We start from the raw sequence: 10,589 nt of genomic DNA on the forward strand, positions 1-10,589 counted from the left end.
TAAAGGTGCACATTTCCACTCCTCCACACTGCACTGCACTGCACTGCCTGTTCTCTCCAGGGACCTCAGGCAGCTAATGAGCAGGCTAAAATAAGAACCTCCAGCCTGCCTGCCACATCCACCAGAGAACCAGAGGGACAGGGAGAGAGGGAGAGAGGGAGAGGAAGGGAAAGGAGGAGAGGAGAGGAGACGGCCAGGGAGACATGGCATGTTCTGACAAGTGCCGATGGCGTTCCCTCATCCGGGTTGTGACAAGGGTCTAGAGACTGTGTGTGTGTGTGTGTGTTACTGTGAGTCTGGCCCTCACCTCTGGAGTGTTTAAATGCATTAACAAGATAACGTCTCAATCTATTGATGTGTGACTAGATTTAATTCTCTACTCAAGTAGAGACTTGCTTAAAGGGCCTCATCACTTCATGTGTGTTTGGCTTTGCATTTTTATGTCTGTGCGTATATACGAGTGATTTCGATCATCTGTACATGCTATCTAACCAAGTACGAGGGGGGAAAAAAGCAAGAGTGCTCACCTTTAGCAAACGCAGAGTAGTCAGAGAGCAACTAAACCTGTAGTACAGCTCAGAGTTCTGGATGGTGGCGTTTATCTCCTATGGAAATATGCATGTTATGACCAGCACATTTGTTCTTGACAGAGTGGCTAAGTAAACCAGTTTTTCAAATAACTGATTCCGGCTTTTCCTCTTACTGTATAGGTCGAACTAGTGTATGCGTCAGCATGTTTATTTAGTTGTGCATGTGTAACTCTGGCTTTGTAGGTTCCTGTTCCGCAGTGGAAACCAAGAACACCCTGGAGACCGCATTGACAATACCACAGTAGAGATCCTCCCCCTGATGGTAAGGAGCTGCTTTAGAACCATTTAGAACCATTACGCTGGACATTCTAAGCTGAATAAAGTTGCCTTTTAGTTGTCCACAACATTTGATAAAACACGGTAAATGGTGTTAAGTTTCGGCTCAACGTTGTGACTCGTCAGGTTAAGTCTGTGTGTGCCATCATGTCCGTAGTTATTGGAGTGTGTTAGTCTTTGGTGATCATGAGTGGTGATCAATATGTTATGCATGATTACTATGCTGTGCCTTCGGCAGGAACCGGCATTACAGACCAAAGAGAAATACAAAAGAACAGAGGATCGCTTCTATAGAGTCGGTGAGTTTCTCCCTCGTCCAGTTATATGTCCAACTAAGTGTCCCATGTCCAGCAAAAAAAAAACGGGACATCGCTGCAAGCCTGCAATAAAGATCCAGATCTGAACTCTTTTGCTTATGCGCTCTCTCTCTCTCTCTCTCTCTCTCTCTCTCTCTCTCTACCCCTCCCTCTCCCTCTATCTCTCTCTCTTCCCCCCTCTCCCTCTATCTCTATCTCTATCTCTCTATCTCTATCTCTATCTCTCTATCTCAGCCAACTTTGAGAAGGGTATGGTGGAGGCCGCAGTGGACCCAGCCTTCAACCCGGTGGTGGCCCTGCGTCTGACCGTCCTCAAGGACTCCCCCGTCTGGGCCATCATCAGTGAGGTGAGCCACTTCCACACCACCCCTCTGCGCTCACTTCTGAATTTAGTCAGGCGTTTTAGCGGACACTTTTATCCATAACGACATAGTTCCCAAACGCAGGGCCAGGTCTCCCTGGAGTGAGAGCTAGAGCACCACGGTAGCAGCTGGGAATCCAACCCATGACATTTATGTGACTACAGTACTTGCCAAGTTCATTAGCCGCTACGTCACTCCACCCATTTGTGTGCCTGTCTTGCCTTTTTACAGATTCACATTAAACGGGTGGCTGGATAACTGCCTGTAGGACCCCCAGCCGAGTGACGATGGTCGATGCCTCCAGAAGGCTCAGCTGTGCTGTGCTTTGCTATGTCGAGAGAGGGTCCCCCTGGTGCCACAACTGAGGAAATGAAAGAAAAATGAAATATCGACAGCGGTTTGGTAGAGGACGCGTTGCCTCGGACATTGCCACCATCTACCCCAAGCAAATGCTGGCATCTGTTTTTCTCCCTCTCTTCTTGTCCTCCACTGTACCTCTACCCCCCCCCCCCCCCCCCACATACACACTTTTCATCCATTCATTTGGCTGGCTGTGTTCCTTGTTAGATTTCTACTCCCCCAACTCTTTGAATTCTCATGTGAATGTGACTACTACTGTACAAAACTATACTCCCCTTTCCTCCTTCCTGAGGGACATTATCAGACATGGGAGCCCCATGCTTTTGAAGAATTGCGTCCAGTGCCATCAAGGAGAGGTGCGAGTTTTGCTGAGGCAGAGAGAATTCTGACACTCGCCGCTCATCTTCGTACACTCCGGCTTCGATGTGGAGACGTGCGTCATGGACACACTCACACAGACTCTCACAAACACACACACACACACACATATATATACATACATACATACACACACTCACTCACATACACCTACATATTTGTTGCACCTGTTTTTGTTTTTAAGGGGATGTTGCACTGATATGAGTGGCAGACAGCCCCTTCCTAAGGAAGAATGTTATTCAGTTATATCAGTTTTTTGATGAACACACCTTAAGAACACCCCTTTTTTGGATCTTGTGTGTGCGTGTGCGTGTGCGTGTATGTGCGTGTGTGTGCATAAACCCCCCAAAATATGCCATTTGTTAAAAAAAAGAAAAAAATCATACAGTGGTAGACACTGGTGAAAAAATCTCTTCAGATTTGTTCAGTCAATTTAGATACATTTACTAAGCTAATCCCAGAAAAAGCCTGTCATTGATGGGTCTGCCAAATGTTTCTTGAGGTAAACTTCTCACGATGAAGAAACTGCTTATATCTTAAACTGCTTCCTGTCAAACAGGAACTTGTTCACGACCTTTAGTGTCCTTCACAAAAAAGTCAATCAAGGCCTTTTGCCCCCATGAAGGGATAGATGACGTTTACGTCTCTTATTATTAATACTATGACGATCTATGAAGGTGACTTTAATTTATTTGAAATAAATCTTTAATTTCTACAAGACAAAGGAAAAAAAATATTTTATTTTTTACTCTGTAAGAAAAGTCTATGAAGCGTTTTGAGAGAAAGAAATCACAAAGCTAGATTGTTTCTGTAAAGTTTTTATCTCAATATCTGGGTTTCGTTTCCTGTTTTGTGGAATGTGATAAGAGGAGTCTTGTAAAGCTGCTGTCGTCCATGTCTGCTTTTGGTATTGGTCTCTGCCTGCACAGTGCTGTGGCGTGCAGGTCCTCCACCTGTGTGCCTTACTCTGGTCTACCCCACCCCCACCCCCACCCCCACCCCCACCCCCACCTCTGGGGCCCTGCAGCAGCAGAACTGCCGCTGGGAGCAGAGCAGAGAGCCTGCTGGCATCCACAAATAAAAATGTGCAGGACCTTAGTCAGTTGACTTCACAGGTGTAGGCTGAAGGCATGACATTCATGATTGTTTCACTATGGGAGGGGAGGGGAGGGGAGGCAGGGTGTGTCTGTGTTGGTCGTCGTTGACTACTTCTTCAGGAGCTCAGGGTTCCACACAGCACCTATACCCTCCCTAGTGATGTGTCTTTTTTTTTCTTTTTCTTTTTCTTTTTTTTTTCTTTTGGTTTTTATTTCAGTCTGAAGCTACCCATCATGCCCACTACATGTTTGTCTCATGATTATGTTGGTTTAAAAGATGCCCAATGTTTCTGTTGGTATTATCATGTCCCAAGATGTTATTAGTCATTGTATAGTTTTCATCATGTATGAGCGTGTAGTGGGAAGCCATCGGGCACTTGCCGCAGTCATGTGGTTGGACAAGATGGAGAGATAGTGATGTGGGAAAGCACTCTGGTCACTGTGGGTCTCCTCTGGTATTGAAACCTCACGGTCTGATTAAATGACTTCATTGTTGCAGCTGGCAGCTTAACCTCTGCCCGTTGCTGAAATAGCAGGGCACATTTGTCCTTGTTCGGCAAAGGTTTTTTTTAAATATTTTTCCCCTTGACATCCATCTACCCTAGTGTTACCAGTTTCATTTCACATCGACCATTCTGTGCAGTTTGGAAGAGGATCTATTTGAATTTCACATGCAGCATTCACATGTTTGGTGCATGCTTAAAAGCTGTAGTTGTTTGTGGCAGATTTTGTGATAGGATTTGCCTTCCAGTGTCAAGGTGTGGCACTACACTTTAAGACTGCAAGGTTGCTCCAGAGATTTAGCGGTCCCATTGTTGTGTAGTTCAGGCCCACTGTCCTCTGTCAATCAGCTGGCTGTTAACACAAAGGTGAAATTACTACTGTATATATATCACAAGTGCTCTCATCTCATTTGATTGTACGTACTTGGTGAAACAAAATGGATCTGTCTGTTGTGGAGGCATAAGCTGTACCTGAGCAAACTGTCTTTATGTAAACATATCCATTTCAGAACATAGCTCATAACACTGTCATTCATCAAGAGAGATAATGTGTCTGTTTTGTTTGTAATATATGCCACCTGATGGAAGGATCACTGGATTGGGTTTGACTAAGAAGGCACTAGGCATAGGCTACATATTAATCTGAAGGCATCCTTTTTCCTGCACTGAAATTTGTCCTGTTGAAAATGCAAGATATTGATGTGGCCAAAGTTTGAAATGTAGTTTTATTTTTTGCAATTTTATTGCCCTCTTCTAGTCATCTTTGGAAACCTTTGGTACTGTCGCTTTTTGAGATCTGGTCACTGAAATGCATTATAGTTTATGTTAATTGAGTCCTGCCAGGTGCAGCCAAATGTTTTTTCGTTTGTTTGTTTGTTTTTAGGCTGTCAAACGTTTGGCTGAACACAAGGGTATGTTTAATGTGAAATTACTTTTGGACTGGTCACTTGAGATCCTGAATGTCTGTTGAGAACTGTCTAGCCTGTCAAACCTAATCCAGTGCAGTTTTTGCTTCCCAACCAAAGATGGGTGACAAAGTGGGGACATGTCCCTTAACCATCCTCTGTCATGACACTCCTCCGGCCTGTCATGTGCCTTCATCTGTGCATTGTTATCTTTTATGACATTGACGTCGATTTGCATAGACATTGCCATTGCTGAAATAAATGTCTTCAGCTAATGCACAACCATTGCTGTTTTTACCTTTTCTTTGATCATTATCTCATAACGCGGTTAAACACTGATTTGTGGTTATTTCTGGATGGACCAATATTTTTGAGAGCAAATATGCCTCCGAAAGATGTGGAATTATCCGCGGAGGTGCCAAGCATGCCAACTGAGGGCTATTTTTGGAGTCAAGACAAAAGACACCCACGTGTCTCCTGACACCTAGTGGTTAAAAAGTATTACGTCCTTCCTTAATTATAAAACATGGTACAATAAAATCAACCAATGTAGCTCAGTAACTCCGAAAAAAATCTTCAAAACTGGCCTATTTTTTTTTGCCTACGCACTGCAAGTGGTGCCTCAACAACTAAGGTGAGTCCCTCGCCTTACCAGTCATGTAGCACACACCTGTGATTAAAATCTCGGCCACTCAGACTGTTGGAACACATTTGAACACATTTGGAGGTGACACACCATCAACTGACTGTCCACACCCTGTGACATAATTACCAGTTAATCAAAAACATTATTTGCAAAGACCTGCTACTAGCTTACAATTGTGCCGCAGATGACATACCATTCTCTGCCCGTCGGGGGCAGTAATGAGTTACACTGGAGCCTTGTCTATTACAATGGGATGAAGAAGAAAACACTTCCGGTTCTCTGTCATGGTAGCTTCAATAACAGTTGCCCCTTGTGTAATGTTTCTACTTGGTGGATAAATTGCATATTGGCACGAACCGTTTGGGAAAATAAATAAAATGCCTAAATACTACGAGGATAAAGAAGATGACGGCAGGGCTTGCGCTGGAATTAGAGAGGATTTTAAAGCCTGTCTTCTTCAGCATGACTGTGTCCTAAAGGTAATGTTAACGCCACCCGACACCCGTTTAATTTGTAGCAAATTAAGGTTTTGTCTAAGCAATAATGTGTGTTGCTGTCTAGTAAACAGTTCGTTTAGGAACTACATGACTTCTCTAGCTTTAGTGTAATTGTCTTCGATTTCACAGGAGGGGAAGAAACCCAGTGAATGTCTGAAAGAAGGACACTGTAAGAGCTTGCAGGTCTCTTTCTTCGAGTGCAAAAGGTCGATGGTAAGTGTTCTTTGATCCATTGGAGCGAAAAGTCATTCAGCTAACATCGCGAGTTCATTTATTTCCCCTACAGAATGCAGTGGGTGTTTTTTTCTGTAATAGTACCATGGAGTCATAGCTTGTACAGTACACCACTGATCGTTTGGCGAGGAGAGAACGTGTTTCTATTCTATGCAACAACAACGTTGTGCAACAGTGACAAAATGTAGGTTTACTAAACCATTGGATCTACGTCTGTCTTCGTTTCAGATTGACACAAGATCTCGATTCAGAGGCAGAAAGGGCTACTGACGCAAGAACTTGCTGTCGCCACAATCTGAAGCAGGGTCATGGGAAATTGTAAATAGTAGGCTAAATGCCAGTGGACTGAGATAATAAAACTATTATGTTGTTTTGTATAACTCTTGTCATCCTTGTACAGTTTATTTAATAAGTTACAGTAAACAAATTATGGTACAATTACATTTATTGTGTTCTGCAAATCTCCTTATCAAAGGTCAGTAAAAATATTAACTCTGTTCCTCCTAAGGCAGCACTGAATGCTTTGATGGTCAGTTATCCATAATTAGTTTCATGTGAATCTATGTAATGAAATAATTTGATGATGATATTTGACAATATCATCATCAAAACCTTTCTATTATCTTATTTCTAGTGAATGGAATGCTTCCATTTGAAAATTCATAAGTGTTTGGACGTCTTAAATTGTGCTTGTTCTCAATTCCACCACAACCAACATACAAATTGGACAGAGCTGGCTGTGTTAAAGAAAATGTAAGGCCACAATCTGAAACAACACAACAGGCTCCACAATTAAGAGGTGATCTTATTTTAAAGAGTCCATCAACATCTTCTTGAACTTCTCCAGGTCCACCTTCTTCATGACCGTAGCTTTGTGAGTCTTTTTCAGTATGTCCAGTGTGTCCATTACCATCATTCCACGAGCATAGCTGCCAGAGAGTTCTACAGTGATTGGTACGTAGTCACTTTCAAGTATGAACGTGTCATCGATGGCTGCCGCCATGGCGTAGGAGTCACAAGATATGAAGCCCTGGCCGTCCACTAGCTCCTTCTCAATCCGTTCACTCCTGCAAGCCTCAATGCTGTGTTTGAAAATGCGCGCCATGAAACGCGCTTTCTCTGTGTCTTGGGCCAGCCAGTCATCACAAAACTCCTGTTGAACCAAGACCAGCATTAATCAAGATGGCTCATTCACTACTTCATAGGACATACATTTACATGTAGTCATTTAGCTGACACTTTTATCCAAACAATCATGGTACAATAAAGGTACGGTGCCACTAGGACATTGTTAGTTAGTGCAGAAATTAGTACTACTCACATTGAACAGAATAACAATTCAAGTGAAGTGGATTTTCATTTAGGCTGACTTACCCAGGGGAGTTTACTGCGACAGGTGAATTCCCAGCATGCTATGTAAGTTGGGCAGAGGTAATCGTTCAGCACTATATATGCTGCCTCAGGGTCACAGGCAAAGTTGAACTCTGCAACGATTGTAGTGTTACCTCGTGCTGAGGGGAAAGCACAGTGGTGATCAATCAAGCGGTAGCTTCTCTCTCAGAAGCATTACAAATTCAAGCAACCAAAGGTGTATTACAAAATTAAACGCTGAAACAGACAACATAAGAGTTTCTTACATAGAAATATATTGTTAGCAAAATCAAATACACCGGTAATAACATGAAGGTTAATCAAGGACTTACATTCGGTGTTCCCTCCCATAATGTAAAGCCCTTTAAGTTTTTGGGAAATTGAGGGATCAATCCTTATGGCCAAAGCCAAATTAGTGAGTGGGGCTGTGGCAACCAAAGACACCTGTGTGGGAGAGATCTCATATCACCGTACATGCAAACAACTCATAGATCAGTGTGATTTGGTAAGGTAACAGTGAGATAAGAGATTAACATCACAATAGAGCGATATGCAAATAAAGTTCCTTAACACAAAAAACAAACAAAAGAACATCACTAAAAAACATAATATACATACTCTGTCACAATAAACAACTGGTTTCATTTAGTTTTTAATGAGACTGTACTTAATTGCTTAGATACATGAAAGTGGAGTGAAATTAAATTATGGACTGGAACTGAAGGTCCACAAGATGACTGCCAGACACAGTCCTATGTATCAGCTCACCTGGCCTGGATGTTCGTTCACTATTCGGATCATGGCCTGCACAGCTCCCTCTTTCTGCAGCAGATCCAAGCCAGGGGCATTGGGGTCAGGAGCGTCACCAAGTCCATCTTCACCATGAAAGTGTCCTGCTTCGATAGAGATTCCCAATATGGGCTTGGTGGCCCCTCTGAACACAGGAATCTAAAACACACCATCAGAGAACAAAGTTCACAAAGCCATAACACTCCACCCAAACACAGCCTTTACAGCACATATGCATGGGCAACTTTAACTTTAACAACAATTCACCAGTTAGCATCTTGGTAAACATATCAGTGTCAACTGAGATGTAGTCTGTTTGTTTTGGTGTATTTTGCATAATGTTTCATTGTAGTCTTTTGTGTAATATGTTTACAACAAAAATGCTTGCTGTCTGCAGCTTTAAAGATCTGACTGTGTGCACTGTTCTGACATGTGACTCCAAAAAAAAAAAGACATAAATATTCCACTTGGCAAACACAAGCAGACACAAAGCTGATCATGTGAATTTTGCCACAGCCACAGAAGTAGCTACACCCACTGAGGTAGAGATAACAGGCCCCCAGTGAACTGTATTACATTACCAACCTTTGGGTTGTAGTTTTAGGCAGGATGACAACCACTGTTGTTTTCCCGCATTTGGCAAATAACTGAGAAATGTTAGCTTGTTGCAGGAAAAGTGGCTTTGAATTCATAACTCATAGAATGTATTCCGTTATTGATAGGACAACAAAATACTGATGCATGTTACTCTATTCCTTACATATCAACTCATTTGTCAATTTCCAAGAAGCTTAACTGAATTCACAGATTCTGGCTCAGGCATCAAGTCATGTGCTGGTAAACAAAGTTACTGTGTCTGATTCCTCTGTTTTGCCCTTCTGTAGTGTTTTTTGTGTCATGTGAACAGATCATGAGCAGTCAAATGTTTGTCAGCTGTCTTAACTCTAAATTAGCAAAGACTCTAAAGACAATGAAATCCATGTCGTAAACTTCCACCCATATGCTGCTTGCCATCAGAAGCAAAGGCCAAGGTAACTGGGTTTTACTGAGAAGTGGTAAATAATAATCTCTTGTCATAAAAATTCATAAAGCTGCAGCCTACATCAATGACGAAGTTCAGAATGACCCCTTTATGTGTGCAGTATTCTCCTTGGGTCAGGTTTGCAAATGGTCACTCACATGCAAGAAAATAAGCAAGAGAATTGAGGGCTGTGAGATAGCCCACATCGATGCACTGAACCTTTCACAACTTACATCTAGCCGACCGCAAACTTGAAGGACACGCAGGACATTCTTGCAGACGTTATCCACAACCGTGTTTCCATGCGTACAGGTGATGCCGAGGACCTGCACATTAGGGGCGGCGAGAGCGATCATAATTGCCTGGGCATCATCCACTCCACAGTCAACATCGATCAGCAGCTTTTTCGTCATCTTGGACATAAATCCTGACACACACACAACGGGAATGTTGTGTAGGCTATGTTAGTAAAAAATCAAAACCAGGAAAAGCTGTGCGCATCTTCAGTAAAGGAGATCTTAGCAAACTATTAACAGTCAGTCTAGCCACTGATTTGTAACATTGTAGGCAGGAAGGCTACAATTTAACACAGATCTGCACTTCGCACCGTTGATAAAAACCAAAAGATCCGCTCAAAACAAAGTTGGCTAACGGTTCAGCATACCGGTTTGGGAAGAGAAATGTCTCAAGATTTCCCGTCTCCTTCTTGTGCTTCCTGACGACAGATGTAACAATCTCTTGACAGACAGCCGATCACATGGAGGACAAATCGAGATTAGGCTGAAAAAGTAGGCTGGGTAATCATTCAAGAAATCAGTGGATTTGTGTTCCACGAAACAAGAACACGGCTAACAAACAAATCCTATCTTACACGACTGTTATTGGTTTGGAACACAGACAATATATCATTTTCCTGGGTTGTGTGTAAGCAACTAAATGCATGCAGACTGACTGAGTCTGACTGAGTGACTACAATCGCCTACCAGAATCTTGTCAAGGCAAAGGAGAGACCTTTTCGCACACCGACTCCACCACCTGCGAGCATAGCCGCCGCCATGGTCTCTGCGCATGTGCACTGTTGTGTCTGTGTCTTCTGATTATGACAAGACGTTTTGAAGTTTAACATTTTCTGCCCCATTCAACATTTTTTTAAATGGCCTATAACCATCTGACACTAATTGTTTGCTTATTGTTCTCTGGCTGTCCTCTATTCCACTGTATGTGTAATGTATAAGAAGGAATT

General features: G+C 42.7%; 3 protein-coding genes across 4 annotated transcripts in view; 2 read left to right on the forward strand and 1 right to left on the reverse strand.

The window, feature by feature from the left end:
- mgat4a (alpha-1,3-mannosyl-glycoprotein 4-beta-N-acetylglucosaminyltransferase A) overlaps positions 1 to 5,070 on the forward strand; it is a 36,631-nt gene extending 31,561 nt beyond the window's left edge. Inside the window, exons 13-16 of the mRNA XM_062534109.1 lie at positions 774 to 852; positions 1,105 to 1,165; positions 1,418 to 1,530; positions 1,777 to 5,070. Of these exons, the coding sequence (XP_062390093.1) occupies positions 774 to 852; positions 1,105 to 1,165; positions 1,418 to 1,530; positions 1,777 to 1,803 (280 nt within the window). The 3' untranslated portion in view covers positions 1,804 to 5,070. The remainder of the gene's footprint in view (positions 1 to 773; positions 853 to 1,104; positions 1,166 to 1,417; positions 1,531 to 1,776) is intronic.
- Positions 5,071 to 5,691: 621 nt separating this feature from the next.
- Positions 5,692 to 6,545, forward strand: LOC134078294 (cytochrome c oxidase assembly factor 5). Its single transcript, XM_062534112.1, has 3 exons — positions 5,692 to 5,913; positions 6,061 to 6,144; positions 6,394 to 6,545. Exons 1-3 carry the CDS (start codon positions 5,812 to 5,814, stop codon positions 6,433 to 6,435), a joined length of 228 nt encoding a protein of 75 aa, XP_062390096.1. The 5' UTR covers positions 5,692 to 5,811; the 3' UTR covers positions 6,436 to 6,545.
- On the reverse strand, positions 6,528 to 10,407 carry si:dkey-4e7.3 (uncharacterized protein LOC402865 homolog). Of its 2 annotated transcripts, none has more exons than XM_062534110.1 (7): positions 10,330 to 10,407; positions 10,011 to 10,126; positions 9,580 to 9,773; positions 8,305 to 8,484; positions 7,869 to 7,980; positions 7,540 to 7,676; positions 6,528 to 7,318 (listed from the first exon to the last, which is right to left on the reverse strand). In XM_062534110.1, exons 1-7 carry the CDS (start codon positions 10,401 to 10,403, stop codon positions 6,971 to 6,973), a joined length of 1,161 nt encoding a protein of 386 aa, XP_062390094.1. In that variant the 5' UTR covers positions 10,404 to 10,407; the 3' UTR covers positions 6,528 to 6,970. The 2 variants fall into 2 exon arrangements, with proteins under 2 accessions (XP_062390094.1, XP_062390095.1); XM_062534111.1 differs by having other exon boundaries at positions 10,011 to 10,139; positions 10,330 to 10,399.
- Between the last annotated feature and the right edge of the window lie 182 nt (positions 10,408 to 10,589).

This window comes from Sardina pilchardus, chromosome 4 (genome assembly GCF_963854185.1).
Source record: "Sardina pilchardus chromosome 4, fSarPil1.1, whole genome shotgun sequence".
In the NCBI taxonomy this organism is placed as follows: Eukaryota; Metazoa; Chordata; class Actinopteri; order Clupeiformes; family Clupeidae; genus Sardina; species Sardina pilchardus.